At 41.1% G+C, this 16,964-nt stretch overlaps 1 protein-coding gene across 1 annotated transcript in view; it reads left to right on the top strand.

Annotated features, from left to right (window-relative positions):
* PPM1A (protein phosphatase, Mg2+/Mn2+ dependent 1A) overlaps window positions 1-16,964 on the top strand; it is a 43,223-nt gene that overhangs the window by 8,879 nt on the left and 17,380 nt on the right. Inside the window, exons 2-3 of the mRNA XM_066608210.1 lie at window positions 3,936-4,791; window positions 11,637-11,754. Coding sequence (XP_066464307.1) covers window positions 3,958-4,791; window positions 11,637-11,754 — 952 coding nt within the window. The 5' untranslated portion in view covers window positions 3,936-3,957. The remainder of the gene's footprint in view (window positions 1-3,935; window positions 4,792-11,636; window positions 11,755-16,964) is intronic.

Genomic DNA, 16,964 nt, shown 5'->3' with positions numbered 1-16,964 from the left:
AAATGTTGTGGTTTTTTTTTTTTCATTTTACTCTACTGAGAACCTTACTTAAAATTTTATCAGTACATTATATGGTACATTAAATAGCACCATTGAAAAATACAACTCGTCCAACAAAAAACAAGCCCTCATACAACGACGTCAATGGATAAATAAAGGAGTTATGATTTTTTAAAACGGAAAAAAAAAGCTCGTACACTAAGGGGTTAAATAACTGGAAAATGAGACATTCTAGCTATTAGTATTTCCAGTGTAATCAGCATGTTTTATTTTTACAGAAACATCTCAATTACTTTTGTCTCTGAAAAGTTTTTTAAAATTTGCTGCACAGTGTAATCTATTTATCTTTTTTTTTTTTAACACAGCAACAAGCATTACTGAGTGAATGGAGGTGGAGCGGGCGCAGTTCCCCCTCACCTCCACTCTCGGTAAGCAGGCAGTTGTTCATAAGTGATTGACTGCCTGTTTACATGGAACGCTACATTGTTCAGTCTTCTGCATGCAGAAACTGAACGACTGAGTAAATGGAGGAGCCAGCCGGGATTGTTCCAGTTCTTCGCCTCCACTCAGTAAACCGGTAGTTATTCATAGATGAACGACTGCCTGTTTACACTGGCCGATCATTGTTCAGTTTTTATACCTGAACAAATCCTCATTCGGCCATGCAGATTCTCGCTGGGTTCCATGTAAAAGCATCTCGCCTCCCTGTGTGTAAGCAACCTCAATCAGGGTCATGTAATAGTATTTTGGCTAATTGTTATATCTCATACATACCAACAGTTTGTTTTTTCAAAACTATGTATTCTGTTTTCTTTAGCAAAACAAGATAAAAAATCACTTTAGGCCACAAGTCCGCAACCCGCTATCCTAGGGTACATGCGGCCTGAGATGCCATTCTGTTCCGCCCCCAACCATCTGAACACAAATATTTGTCTGTGTGCCTGCTTACATGTAAGTTTCATGTTATAGATGGCACACAGCTCGGTAGTGGGGACAGACAGATAACTGACGGTTTACTCTGTCACTAGCTCTGTTTCTCCCAAATATCAGGAGTCTGGAGTCCCATGACTCCTATTTGGCATTCCAGAAAGGATTATATGTGTTATCTATTTATCTATGCTTACAGCATAGCATTTAATTTATAGGGGTTGTGAAATGCTGTGTTACGGAAACACCCATTGTCTACAATAGAGAGAACTGCATGCATGGTGTGGTGTACTACTTAAGGTGGAAGGGGACCTGCTTTTTAACTAGAATCTGGAGTTTTGGCAGACAATTTTAGTATACGTATATGTGTGATATGCCATAAATGGCTCAGATGGGGGATTACCCCTTGGGAGTGGGGTGTTAGTCCTTAGTCGTATTTGAACCTAAGACCCTAGTGTTGCAAAGCAACAGTGCTAACCACTGAGCCTCAGGTCTGTGCAAAGAAAACTTTAGGTGAACTCCGGATTATGATATTGAATTCCTATCTTCTTATGGTGGTCTCAACACTGATCTTGATCTTTTTGAGATACTTCTTAAAGGGGTTGTCTTATCTGGAGTTGCCAAGACCATGCACAGGAAGTGTGCATGGTCACTTGAGGCCCATTTACACACAAAGATAATCGTTCAAAAGATTGTTTTGCATAAACCGTTAATGGACACTAATGTCCATTAGCAGCTTATCGCCTTCATTTGCATGTAAATGAGCCTCCAGAGCTGTATGCAAGGAACAGCAGGTGGTCTGTTCTCTGCAATCAGCTCCTTTTTTCTGTCACAGGGCTGCAAGCTGAATACAATGTAATCGGCGCTCCCATGGAGAATACAGCACCATGGACAGCAAACACAACATGTGGTCTGTTATCTTCTCTCTGAATGAACAATGGATTTTATGCTCACCTAAAAATCATTGTTCAACCGAAGAGTGAAAGATGGGAGCATTTGCACACAACGATTATCGCTCAAATGATGGCTTTTGAGCGATAATCGTTGCGTGTACATGGGCCTTTATTCTAATGAATAACTTCCGATATAATGAACCTAGCTAGCTAGTTTTTAATGGTCGCCCTGATCGACGGAAGGGTTTGACTTCTTGTATTGTCTGTATGTCCTGATAGGACTCATGAACTAGAGTTGTTGAATCAACTTTTTAAAAAAAAATTTTTTTATTGAGCTTCTCTCAAGTTTTGGATAGTTATTTTTCACTATTCTACAATAAAATTTGCTTCCTAGAGTGGACACTGAACTGGGATGTTCTCCTTTTTTTCCTTCAGCAGCTAAACAATCTGTTTAATTAGGTATAGCACATTTGTCACCTGAAAGGCCTGTCTATTTGAGGGCATCTTTGAGGGTAGCTGGAAGGACCTGTCTCATGAGTCGTAGGAATATAAACACTAGTTATTCCTCAAGATCCACTAATAGTATGTTTTCATCTGAGCATAGTTTTTTTTGATCATCAGCATAGCAATGACTTAAAGGAGATGTCCCGAGGCAGCAAGTGGGTCTATACACTTCTGTATGGCCATAATAATGCACTTTGTAATGTACATTGTGCATTAATTATGAGCCATACAGAAGTTATAAAAAGTTTTATACTTACCTGCTCCGTTGCTGGCGTCCTCGTCTCCATGGTGCCGACTAATTTTCGCCCTCCGATGGCCAAATTAGCCGCGCTTGCGCAGTCCGGGTCTTCTCCTCTTCTCTATGGGGCTCCGTGTAGCTCCGTGTAGCTCCGCCCCGTCACGTGCCGATTCCAGCCAATCAGGAGGCTGGAATCGGCAATGGACCGCACAGAAGCCCTGCGGTCCATGAAGATAGAGGATCCCGGCGGCCATCTTCAGCAGGTGAGTATGAAGACGCCGGACCGCCGGGATTCAGGTAAGCGCTGTGCGGGTGGTTTTTTTAACCCCTGCATCGGGGTTGTCTCGCGCCGAACGGGGGGGGGGTTTAAAAAAAAAAAACCCGTTTCGGCGCGGGACATCTCCTTTAATGTAAAGGCCATGAAAAAAAATTTATCTCAAATCCCTGATTATCAAGTTAGTTTTGAGCAAAATCATGGCATACAAAGTAAAACTTAGACGCTGTGACTCTTGTATGCACAGTATATGATGCAAACTTTGTTTTTTTCCCCTAGCTTTGTTCTGACCAAGAGCAACATTAGAAGTTTATTGCAGATGATTATCCCATTTGCCTTATGCAAGAAACTTGCTCTACAATTTAGCAGAACTTTTTATATCAATACTTTCTTCTGTATAAGTGTTTTTGTTTTTTTTTAAATATACCATAACATCAGTGTTGAACTTCATGACCAGTTAGAGCGCCAGAATATAATCATACAAGCACTGATATGTGAGAGCGGCGGCTGCACGGGGAAGAAGAATCATCTTTATTAGTATAGCCCCAATGTTTAGGGTTCAGAGCAGCAGACACAAGGTACAGGTTGCTTCCCGTTTGCAGTAGCTCCTACAGTGCAACATTCGCAGAATTTTGGTTTTGAGCCTGTGTACCTTCTCACCAATCAGACTTCATGAATCCCTGCTACACAGGAAGCTAAATGCAAACAGTGATTCCTACTGTAGTTTGGTAATCCTCGCCATAACTGTTTAAATCAGGTTGCTGAGATTATTTAAATTAATAAAGGGCTCAAAATTTGAGTTTTATCCACAAACTTGAGACCATGTCTTATTCTGTGATTACAGCTGCCTCCTGAGGAGTTTGTGTCTATTATGTGGAGGTGGTATTAATAGACAGGAAAAAAAGCATTCTTGGCAGGAGGTACAAGCTTGTGTCCTTGACCTTACAAGGTTAAACTACATACATTGATTTGCCATGAAATTTGTATTTGATGTGCTCACTTATGTTTTTTTTATGCATTTTATAACTTGTACATTTGTTTTTGGCAGCTACAGATATTGAACTTTTTTTTTTCTTTTTAACCCTCTTTCCTTTTACAGAATTAAATAAAATTTAAAGACAATGGGGGCGTTTTTAGACAAGCCAAAGATGGAAAAGCATAATGCCCAAGGGCACGGAAACGGATTGCGTTATGGGCTAAGTAGCATGCAAGGTTGGAGGGTTGAAATGGAAGATGCACATACAGCTGTGATTGGTTTGCCAAATGGACTTGATGGATGGTCTTTCTTTGCTGTATATGATGGTCATGCTGGTTCCCAGGTTGCCAAATACTGCTGTGAGCATTTGCTTGATCACATTACAAGCAACCAAGACTTCAAAGGGACTGATGGACAGCTGTCTGTGGAAAGTGTAAAAAGCGGAATCAGAACAGGTTTTCTTCAAATTGATGAACATATGAGAGTTATTTCGGAGAAGAAACATGGTGCTGATAGAAGTGGGTCAACAGCTGTGGGTGTTATGCTCTCGCCACATCACATTTATTTTATCAACTGTGGAGACTCCAGAGGCTTACTCTGTAGAAGCAAGAAAGTTCATTTCTTCACCCAGGATCACAAACCAAGTAATCCCCTTGAAAAGGAGCGTATACAGAATGCTGGTGGCTCTGTAATGATTCAACGTGTAAACGGGTCTCTTGCGGTTTCAAGGGCTCTAGGTGACTTTGACTACAAATGCGTCCATGGAAAAGGCCCTACAGAGCAGCTTGTTTCACCAGAACCTGAAGTTTATGAAATAGAGCGATCAGAAGATGATGACCAGTTCATAATTCTTGCATGCGATGGCATATGGGATGTCATGGGAAATGAAGAGTTATGCGATTTTGTAAGATCCAGACTTGAAGTTACTGATGACCTTGAAAAAGTATGCAATGAAATAGTTGACACCTGCTTGTACAAGGTATTGTATGTCTTCCATGTTGACAAACATGGCTCTATATTACATTTCTTAATGTGATTAGATATCTGTAGGCTTGTGTGATGTGCATGGACAACTGTAGTTGCTTTAGGGTCCTTCTACACGGCACAAACGTTCAGAGGAACATTTTGTTTGCCTGATCTATGGACCGTGTGATTATCATTGAGATATTTGAACAGCAGGATTTCTATTACTCCAACACAACCTTCGACCTTCTAGCCTTCTGTTATGCCCTGTTCAGTGAACTTCTACATCAAAGGTACCTTATATTTGTAATGACTTGTGTTGGCAAGCATCAACAAAACTTACCCAGGTCTTGAAGCACTATGAAGACGATATAACACTTAGTTGTAGTATGCATTGTGAGACAGAAATACTCTCACCTCTCTCGCCACAAGGACTTACAGTAGAACGGTTTTCCCCCAGTAGTAACTGCAGCAGCTCTCTGCAGTATCGCCACTTCTGTCAGGAAGCCACATGTAGGCGGCCTATTGCCTGTGGGATCTAGCTTCCTGCTCTTGTATGCTTTCTACAAGGCACAAGTAGAATGTGGCAGTGTTTGCCAGCAAATATAGAGCCAGAATCAGTCAGTGAAAAAATACAGCTGCAGGACTGGACGGCTTCCATAGGCTTCAATGGAAGCCACGAGAGCCGTCCGTGCGAGAAAACTGCACAAAATGGATCATGCCTCGGGTGCTTTCCCGCACGTGGCAGGGAAAAATGACATCCGCAGGTAGTTAATTACCTGCGGGTGTCCAATGATTCTCCATGGACGCGGATCATGTGTGCGGGACAACCGCGCAGATTTCCTAATTCTGTTTTGCTCGTGGACATTGGGCCTTAGTGAATTCGCCTAAAGGTGGTTTTGAACATTTATGAGGGGCATGTTCGAAGCTATTTTTGTAAAAAATTGTGTGAAAGCCGAATATAGGGCGTGAACCCTAATTAAAAGAATGAAAGAAAAAAGCAAATGGAATTTACACTGCTGATACCAGGTTTACAGAAAGGTGTTGGGGGCATGGCTGCCCTAACAGATTTAAATGGTCACTGCTTTTTGAGACTGCCAACTTGTCAGAAGGATCCACACAGAGGGAGATAAGTTTGCTTCAGTCGGAGTTAAAAAAGGTAAAATTATTGCAGTTCACTGAAAACAAAACTGATTCATCAAAAGAATGCCAACTGTATACAGCTGTATATTAGCTGTGTGCTATGCTGCAGAAAATAAACAAACTACTTCTCCATATGGGTGACCTATTCATGGATAATAAAAAATAAATTAGCATAGTGTGTCTACATGGTTGACAAGTCTGTTTTCGCTGGAACAGGCTTCTAGATGATGACACCTTTCAGATGCTAAAACACTAGGCCAGACGCAATGTGCGTAGATGTGGCCCCTCCAGCAGCATTGTGGTAGCAGAGCACAACTCTAACTCCAGTTGCGCATGTGTCGTCAGTTTTAAAGTGACAAGTCACGCTGAAAAATAGTGCTTCAAATTACATGATTCTGTGTGGATACAGTTACTTTAATGTACAAAAGGGCTACGGGAGAAAATGCTTATTAAAGTAACCCCTTCAGACTCAGACTCAAGGGGGGCTGCAACACTATTTGTTAAATTAGAAAAGTGGTGAAAGTACAAATAAAAAATATACATAAAAAAAGTAACCCCTTTGACACATGACAATTTACTTCCTAATTGCAAATACTACATCTATTTAGAACGTAGATGGCTTTCCACGGCACATGCTGTGTATAAAGCGGGCTGGGAAGCCGAACGCACTCCATACTTGGCGGTATCTGTTGTCTTTGATAGTCGACACCTGTCTGCAACAGCCGTGATCAGAAAGAACGCTGATCGTGGCTATTAACACTTTAAATTCTGCTGTCAGTTTTTACAGCAGCATTTAAATGTCATGATTGGGTTTTAAATGTCCAAAATGGTCCCTGTGATAAGACTGTGCGTTTGCTGTCTAGGTGATATTGCAGCCTGGAAACATCTCAAGGCCCCCATAGCTGCCATGTTCGTTTGCCTTTTAAAATACAGTATAATGCAATACCATACTATTACATTATACTTTAAAAGCAATCAAACAATCTCAAGTTCAATTGCCCTGTAGGAAAAAAATAAGTAAAAAAAAAATCTTTTTCAAGTTTTGCATTAAAAAAATTTAATGTCGGTACATCCAAAGAGATTCAGTTTATTAAAATATCACACTGTAATCCTGCATGATTAACTCTGGGGGGGGGGGGGGGGGGGGGAAACACAATGGCAGAATTGAGCTTTTTGGGTCAGTCTCCAAGAAAAAAATTAAATAAGCTATCAGAGTTATATGTTCCTGAAATGGTACCAATACAAACTACTAAATGCCAGGCAAAAACGAGGCCTAACAGTCCCATCAATAGAAAAAATATAAAAGTTATAAAATACAAATGGGGGTCAAAAGATATTAGAAGGCTGTAGTTGGAAGGGACCTCCAGGGTCATCGGATCCAACTCCCTGTTCAGTGCAGGATTCACTAAATCATCCTAGATAGATATTTGTCCTGCCTCTGTTTGAACACTTCATTGAAGGAGAGCTCGCCACCTCCTGTGGTAACCTGTTCCGCTCATTGATCACCCTCACTGTCAGAAAGCTTTTTCTAATATCTAATTTGTGTCTCCTCACTTTCAGTTTCATCCCATTACTTCTAGCCTTTCGTTGTGCAAATGAGAATAGGGCTGATCCCTCTGCAGTGACAACCCTTCTGATATTTGTAGACAGCTATTAAGTCTCATCTCGGCCTTCTTTTTTGCAAGCTAAACATTCCCAGATCTTTGAACCGTTCCTCATAGGACATGATTTTCAGACTGCTCACCATCTTTGGTAACTCTTCTCTGAACTTGCTCCAGTTTGTCTGTCTTTTTTTTTAAAGTGGGGTGTCCAGAACTAGACAGAGTATACCAGATGAGGTCTGACTAAGGAAGAGTAGAGGGCCATAATGACCTCACTTGATCTATACTCTATGCTTCTCTTAATACACCCCAGAATTGTGTTGGCCTTTCTGGCTGCTGCATCACATTGTTAACTCATGTTCAGTCTATGATCTTAGTATACCCAAGTCTTTTTCACATGTGCTGCCATATACCCCAATTCCTCCCATTCTGTATGTGTTTTTTTTTTCTTTTCTTTTTCCTTGCCCAGATGTAGGACTTTGCAATTTTCCTTGTTAAATAACATTCTGTTAATCGCTGCCCACTGTTCAAACTTTTTTAGATCTTTTTGAATTCTCTCCCTCCCCTCCTAGCTTCGTGTTGTTGGCAAATTTAATCAGTTTCCCATCAATTCCCTCCTCACAGATCAATTTATAAAAATGAACACCACTGGGCATAGGACAGAGCTTTGTGGTACCCCACTTGATACATTGTTCCACTTGTATGTGCAGCCATTTATGACCACTCTTTGAGTACAATCACTCAGTGTTTTGTGAATCCACCTAAGGCCTCAGTCAGCTGGGCGTTTTTTCGCCCGATTTGCGCATGCGTCCGGCTTTTTTTTTTTTTTTTTTTAAACCATTGCTTTGCAATGGTATCGGACACATGAGCGCTTTTTATGCGCTCGTCCGATAAATTATAGAACAGAAATTGCAGATCGCACCGATCTGCGATTCCTGTTCTCTTCTCTATATGCGCTCAATGGGGCTGGCGGCAGCAGCGCCGACCCCATTGAGAACATATAGAAGACAAATCATTCTTCTCTGCCACAGCTGTAACAGCTGTGGCAGAGAAGAGCAATGTTTGCCCATTGAATTCAATGGAGCCGGCAATACAGCCGGCTCCATTGAAAGCAATGGGCTGCCGGAGTGCACGGGATGAATTGTCGGGAAGGGCTTAAATATATAAGCCCTTCGCTGCAATTCATCCAGAAATGTGTTACAATAAAAAAAATATATATACTCACCTTGTCCCGGCAGCCGGAGTTCAGCGCGGCTGGCCTGCAGTGGGTGTGAAGGGGGTGTGAGTCAGACCTGCCCTGATTGGCTCAGCGCTGAGCCAATCAAAGGCAGGTCTCACTCACACCCATTTACTCAGCACTGAGCCAGTCAGAGGCAGGTCTCACTCACACCCATTCATGAATGGGTGTGAGTGAGACCTGCCTCTGATTGGCTCAGCGCTGAGCCAATCAGGGGGCAGGTCTGACTCTCACCCCCTTCACACCCACTACAGGCCGGCTGCGCTGAACTCCAGCTGCTGGGACAAGGTGAGTATATATGTGTATATATATATATATATACTTTTTTTATTTTAACACTTTTCTGGATGAATTATATATTTAAGCCCTTCCCGACAATTCATCCCACACTCGCCCGCAGCGCATTGCTTTCAATGGAGCCGGCTGAATTGCCGGCTCCATTGAATGCAATGCGCTGGACAGCTCCGGCCCGTTTCTAATGAAACGCGGCTAGGAGCAGATTTTCGGGCACCGGTCATGCGATTTGCGGATGCGCATCCGTCATGCGATCCGCAAATCGCGCGAAAAAACGCCCGTCTGACTAAGGCCTAACAGTTTTCTTGTCAATCCCATATTTGGTCATTTTTTTTCAATAAGTATGGTATGAGATACTTTGTCAAATGCTTTTCTAAAGTCAAGATATACTATATCCACCGCATTTTCCTGATCAGTCTGTGATACCATTGTAGAAGGAAATTAGATTAGTCTGGCATGACTTGTTTGTTACAAACCCATGCTGGCTCTGGTTAATTACTCCATTTTTATCCAAGTACTTGCATACATGCTGTTTAATAATTTGTTCAAACATCTTTCCTGGTATAGAAGCCAGGCTCACTGGCCTGTAGTTTCCTGGATCCACCACCTTCCCTTTTTTGAAGATGGGGACAACATAGCCCTTTTCCAATCTTCGGAGGTTTTCCTGTTCTCCAGGAATTTTCAAAGATTATGGCAAGTGGTTCAGCAATTACCTCTGCTGCTGCTTTTAGTATCCTAGGATGTAATTCATCTGGATCTTGAGACTTGAATTCATTTAAGTTAGCCAAGTGTTCCCTCACCATCTTTCTGCTTACAGATAACCTGCATTCTTTTATTCCCCCAATAGCACAGTATCAGTTGATGATCTATCTAATTTCTAAGAGAAAACGGATACAAAATAGAAATGTAAACTTTGGCCTTCTCAACCTCATTCTTAACCAATTCAGCGTTTTTATCTTGTAAGCATCCAATAGCATCTTTGACCTCCCTTTTTGAAATCCAACCTTGAGGTCTGAGTTTTCTCAAGTCTTCATCCCATTTTTGTCCAAATTTTAAGGATAGCATGATCACTGCCTCCTAAGGTCCCAGCCACCCTTACGTCCTCACCCATTACCTCCCTGTTGGTAAGAATAAGGTCCAAGATAGCAAATCCCCTTGTTTTCTCTTCTACCCATTGGAAGATAACGTTTTCAGCAAGACTGAATAAGAATTTGTTGGATCCATTACTTTTACGAGAGAGATTCCCAACAAATGTCTGGATAGTTAAAATCTCCCATAATCACTATATATCATGCTTTTTTGAAAACTTGGCCATCTGATGTAGAAAGAGTTCATCAATATCTTCTGCTTGTCCAGGCGCCCTATAGTAAATGCCTACAACAGTGTCCTTTCTGTTCTCTCCTTGTATTCCTACCCAAACAGTTTCTACAGAACTCCCATGCTCTGAAGCTTGAATCTCTGGAGATGAATGTTTTCCTAACCTACAACGGAATACCTCTTCCCCTTTATTTTAGGTCTGTTTCTTATAAATAAGTTGTATCCTTTAAGCCTTTTATTCCAAGCCTGTGTATCATTCTTGCAAGTTTCCATGATGCATATGACATATTTCTCTTTTTGTGATCGGTGTCTCTTGCTCCTCTACTTTCCTGCTGAATTTTTTTGCTTTGCTTTTGTCTTTCCACTAGGAGGATGGATGAGAAGACCACCTGTACTCCTAGTTCCTTCACCTTCTTTCCGATGACAGAAAGCAATTTTTTAAGTTCTACTTTATTGAAAAACTCTGTAAACTTAATATTCCTGTTTTCGTACTGACCCACAGAATAAACATAACGTGTAATCTTTGCTGCACTATGAATGCTTTTAATACCCTATCATCCAATGGTGCAATTCAGTCCCCCCCCCCCCCCCCCCCACTTAGGCTGCCTGTCCATGGCCGAGGTGGAATATAGCTAGCTGTATTTTGCCCCAGGGGGGAGAACTGACAGGTCTCCACGGAAAATTGCAGCATGCTGCGATTTGAATCAAGCGAGTGGAGATTCTCTGATTCTCCGCTGGTGGACGTCGGACTGAGCTTTTCATAGTTGGCTTATAGAAAGCTTGTCATGCGAGGTCCCCGATTTATCACCGCGGAACTCGCAGTGACAACTCACCCGTGGGCAGCCAGCGTTAAAAAAATTAAGGCTTCCAATACAAAATATGTTCTGTTACATGGTGCTTTTGAAAAATAGAACTCGTCCTGCAAAAAACATACCCCCATGTCACCCGAAAAATGTAAAAAAAACAAAGGTTTTTATTTTTTTTGACAGTTGGTATATAACAGAACGACAGAATATGATCTGTAATGCAGATCATGAAATGGTTAAGCAAATATTAAGTGTAATTTCTGTAGTTACTTAAGCTTTTTAATCTAAACTGCTAATGAAGTCTTTTTGCACTTTTTAATTTTTTTCAAAAGGGCTTTTTGTGTACATGCTGTGGATGTCGATGAGAATGGTATCAAGGTGCATGCTGTAGTCCAGCTTTAAACAAAGTTTGGTGTTTATTTTATCTCTTTTAGACTTCTAACATTTTTATTTTCCCTTTTAGGGAAGCCGAGACAACATGAGTGTCATACTGATCTGTTTTCCAAGTGCTCCAAAAGTATCACCTGAGGCAGTGAAAAGAGAAGCAGAATTGGACAAGTACCTGGAAAGCAGAGTAGAAGGTGGATCTTTTAACCAAAATAAGTAACCTAATAGTTTTTGTTAAATATGCCTTCAAGTGCCAGTCACAGCTCACTGCAGTCTATATGATGTGAGCTTTCTCTACTGACACCATTCTTAGAATTTTGAAAATGTTACTTTTTACTAAAAACACATATTCTTTTAAAATAAACTGAATATGTCGGGCAAGTTCCTAATGGAAAGCTGCATAATTGTATATGCAGGTAAACAAATCACAGTTTACATTTGTGGTTTTTCAAATCAATAGCTTTGGGGGAATAACAAATAACGCCATATGTTTTAGTATGTACTTTTTTTGCAGTAACTTTGTTTATTGACTTGATATCTAAATGTCAAAATTGGCATTGATCATTGGGATTTAAAACAACAATGCTATGTTTTATATAAAAGCACTGTAGCATGCTTTGTAATGTCTTCATTCCAGTGAGCATTTTATAATTACATTGCTAAGTTCCTACTCCTAGCAATGGACAGCTGGGTGTAGTTTCATAATATAAGAGAAGCATGTTATAGGGCATAGGTTTTTGTCTTTTTTAGTAGGGTTTGTTACTGCAAATTTGCACTCAGTTTTATGAACATTGTGTCATGTTAGTGCAACTGTGTGTGGGTGTACACAATTATCCACCTAGGACTAACAAAGATGCTTATTATCACATCACATGTCATTAATAAGAGATCATGGCAGTTTCTGTCTGCCTAGTATTCTTTCAGGCAAAAGCACAGGCTAGACACTGTTGGCAGACACTACTCACAGCCCCAGAAAGTACATTTTTATAGGAGAACACTGCTTGTACAACTCCTTGTAATGGTGGCCATCCAACTGCTTTGGCGATATTATAAGCTGTCATTGTTGTAACAATGCACAAGATGACATACGTAAGTGATTTTAAATATTGGACTGATGAGCAACTTGCTGTTCGATGGCACATGCTTATCGGTGCCAGTTTGGTATTTGTGACAGATTTCATAAAGAACAGAAATTGCACCAAGCCGCAACCAAAAATATCCAACATATCAGATCATAACCCGTCCACTGTTTCACTCGAATGTTCAAAGGTTGAGAAAACAGAAGTTTCATAAGTTTTAGCACAAATGACGTGCGCCAAACTTAGCAGCTTTTTTTTTGAGCCACAAGACTTGTACAAATTGAATAACTTCCCCCATTAAAAAAAAGAAAAAAAAGACAAGCAAAAGAATTATATATTAGGAATTCTGTGTTTTTAATAGAGGGAATCCCCAATTCAGGAACTTCAGATGGTACACTGTTATAAGTTTGTCAGGAAGCCTGTCTAAGGTTTTGATGGTGGGTGTTTAAGGCAATCATCTGCTTTAAACCTAGGAATTTAATTTTTATTGGTTTGTAACCTAGATGCAAAATAGGTCAGAAGAGTCATTCCAGGACAAATCAATGAAAATGACCCAAGGGGTAACGCCCAGCCGTCTGTGTTTTTATTCACAAAACTTTGCACAGTTAATAATTACCAGAATGTATATAAAAATCTTAATTTTTAGAACCTTCAGGTCATGGGGTAAAGAAAAACGGGGGTTAATTTTTCTGAAGGTCACCGATGACCCTAATTTTTGACAATTCATATCTTGGAAACTATTGGTATAGGAGGATTTGCAAGGTGTTATTCTCTTTGTAGATTTTTTGTAATTCCAATACAAGTAAAATTGGAACAAAGGGTTTTTTTTGGTTTTTTTTTTTTAAAGTGGAACTGAGCAACTCTTTATTTTTCAACAAGTTGTTTTGTCTATTTTCTGAAGGCAAATTCATTCTAACAATGTGCAGCTATGAACGTTTTTCTTTTCTTTTCCACTGCTCAAAGCACTTGTAAAAAAAAAAAAAAAAAAAAGTTGCAAAGAGTGAAATCTGGTGAATAGGGAAGGTGAAGCAAAGGTATCATACTTTTTTTTTTTGGTCAAAAATTGCTCAGAGCTGTGTGGTCAAACAGGTAACTGGTTCTTAAATCATGACCATACAGCTGGTGCTCACTCCTACATCTCCAGACACAAACACTGCCGTCGTCGGTGCCCAAACTTAACCTGGATTTGTCGTTGAAGTCAACCCAGTTCCACTCCGTAGCAGTCCTGTTTTGTCATTCACAACACCACTGCAAACTCAGGCGATGATGGGTTCCATGAGACCCAATGTCTTTCAGCCAAGTACCTTGAAATGGTTCCGATAGACACAAGGGCCTGTAATGATGGTGCCACTTGCCTGATTGATGGACAACGAAACAGTTGGAGCTGCTCGCACTGGTTTGACAATCAGATGGTCCTCTACTGGTGATCTGTCGAGGGTGACCTGAGCCCGGTCGCTTCGTGTGCATGCCCTCACACATTCACTGGTCCCAACACCTCCTAACAGTCTTGTCAGAACAGCCTGTGTGGTGGGCAATTTGTCAATACGAGCATCCAGCTTCTTGCATTCCAATAATGCACCCCCATTCAAACTCTGTTAACTGTGTTAAATTTCTTGGATTGTGTAATATAGGTGTTTAGTGGTCAACAAGTAACTATACAAGCGGAAAAAGAGGTCCACTACACATAAGTAGCCTTTGATAGCATATTATAGGCCAAAGGTGGAACCACTTTTGGTGTACATTTGCACATACGGTAGTAGAAATGCTGCAGAATTTCGACAGCATTTCTGCATCCAATACACAGTCAATCTGCTCACTACAGTACATTAGATGTTGGGGAGTACTGACAGTGAATTCGGAGGTGGATGCGGAATCTTCAGCTGTGGAAATTTTGCAACATTTCCGCTATGTGTAAACGTACTCATAGGGCCTCAGTTGTAAGACTTTTCATCTAATCACGCCCCAACTCTGATCACTTGCATATCTGCCTGAGATGTAATTTGATGCCGAGTTTTGCAGCAAAATGAAAACTTCTAGGTGCTTGAGATTTATTTTTTTTATATAAATTTATTTCGATTTATCCTAACTCTGTGCAGGTACTAATCTTTAGCATGGTCAAGCAGCATGCTTAAAACTGTGTTTCTCTTGACCCTTTCCTCAAATGGCCAGTTGGCATAGGAATTCATTGATTGTTTAGCTGAACGTTTGTATATTCAAAAGCAGGTTTATCACCCAATTCATGATATGAAGCCTATTTAAGTGTATTTGGTCATACTTGATACCACTAAAATGGTTATTTGTAGAGTTGGTCCCAATTAAGAATTTTTTCTCTCTCAAAAAATACAAAGAATGCCAACCTAAAATTTCAATGTATGGGGTATGTGTGTGGGTGTATATATTTCTTTTTTCCAATTTCTCTTTGGAGGGGCTCAGTTTCCCTGTTCTCACTCCCCTCCCACCCCCCCCCCCCCCCCACCCCCAATTTTTTTTTTCCTTTTCTTATTCTTCTTTAAGGCCGCCTGCACACGGGCGGAAATCCCGCGGCGGGATTTCCCGTGGGATTTCCGCCACTGAAAGCCTGCATAGGAGTGCATTACAATACGCACTCCTATGCAGACGGCCGCGGTTTGGCCGCGCGAAATGTCGCGCGGCAAACAAACCGCGGCATGTCCTATTTCTGTGTGGGGCTCGCAGAGCCTCGCACAGAAACATCACTCACCCCCGCCACCGGCTCCGGTCTGCGCATGCGCCGGTAGCCGGCGCATGAAAGAGCCAGGGCCGCCGGGCGCGGGTGAGGACGTGCTCGTCCCTGCAGGCTCTCGGGTCGGGTCCCGTGGCGAGAATTCTCGCCGCCGGATCCGACCCGCTTGTCTGCAGGCGGCCTAACTTGTATGGGAATTACAGTGTTATGAAAAATATTATATGAACTATAATCTTTGATGGTTATCGGCAACCTGCGGTAAACTGACCCCATGATGGGTGATTTTGTCCTGGAATGACCCAGTAGTGTTACAGAAGATTTTCTCCCCACAATCAAATTAGTTTGAATGTACAATTGCATATTTGATTAAAAAATTAGATTCACAGGAGATTGTATGCCAATAAAACATAAAGATGCAGAGAAAATAATGTAGACTATTCTCCCTGAAAGCCAAGAATAACTGCTCAAAATCTAGATGTATAAAATAGTTTGACATCTAAAACCCACCAATAGCACACAACCCCTATCTGGCTCACTAGTTGCTGTTGGTTTAATCACTCATTAATCTGTCAAGATTAAAGGGGTATTCTAGTAATAGGAGCTTAGCCCCTTTCCATAGAATAGGGGGTTAAGTATCTAAGGTGGTCTTTGACTGCTGTTAATCCCACCGATCATAAGAAGAGAGATCCTTTGTGACCGGCTTTGACTAGAGCAGCAGCATACATGCTCAACCACTGCTTCATTTATATCCATGGGACTGCTGGAGATAGTTTGAGCGCTAAAACTCTGCGTTATCTGGCATTCCCATTTATATGAATGAAGTAGGGGTTGAGCATATGCACTGCTGTTCCATTTGTTGCCAGTCGCACAAGTGGACAAGGGACCCAAGTTCTGTTAAGTGGCGGTGGTCCCAGTTTTTGGGATCAGGCAGTTCACCTATCCCATGGATAGGGGATAAACCGATATTACTGGAATACCCCTTTTAAGCTTCTGTAGTACATTATTGCTTAGTTTTCAAGCGGAGGCTTTTTCACCTACGGAACCTTCTCCTTGTATTTTTGGGGTTGACTGCAATAAGCAATTGGCTTTGTTCATAAAGCTAAGGTCATATTTTTGATCTGTGCATGAGATGTTTGTCAAGATGTTTTAATTGTAGAAAAAAACCCCACCCAACCACCCACCCACCCAAGTATATTACACGCACAGTAAGATTTTGTGACTATTCTGCTGCAGATCTGCATATGGATCTAGCCCTGTTAATGGGCAAAATCCACATGTGGAATTTGCCTATTAATGGGGCTAAATCTACGATAGAATAGCCTCAGACCTCTGCAAATATTTGAGGTGGAATCCATGTGGAAAACTGTGTTCAATTCCACCAGGCGATTGAGTATGCTAAAACTTCTATGCAAGTTCATGGCTGGCCAAAGCCAACACTGAAGTGATGAGATTATTTTTATTTTTGTTGAAGGGAATGTCTGATTTCTTAAAGGGTCAGTGGCTTTCAAATGTGGCTAGCACACATTTGTTGAAAAGTTAATGCGATAACTAGCAAAAGTGCAATTTGCTTTGTTTACCTAAAATTACATAAACTACTGCTTTTTAGAGGGTCTCCATTTCTTCT

The sequence above is a fragment of the Eleutherodactylus coqui genome, chromosome 6 (assembly GCF_035609145.1).
Source record: "Eleutherodactylus coqui strain aEleCoq1 chromosome 6, aEleCoq1.hap1, whole genome shotgun sequence".
Lineage (NCBI taxonomy): Eukaryota > Metazoa > Chordata > Amphibia > Anura > Eleutherodactylidae > Eleutherodactylus > Eleutherodactylus coqui.
The sequence above is the reverse complement of the archived record's forward strand: the minus strand, read 5'-3'. Positions and strand labels throughout refer to the sequence as shown.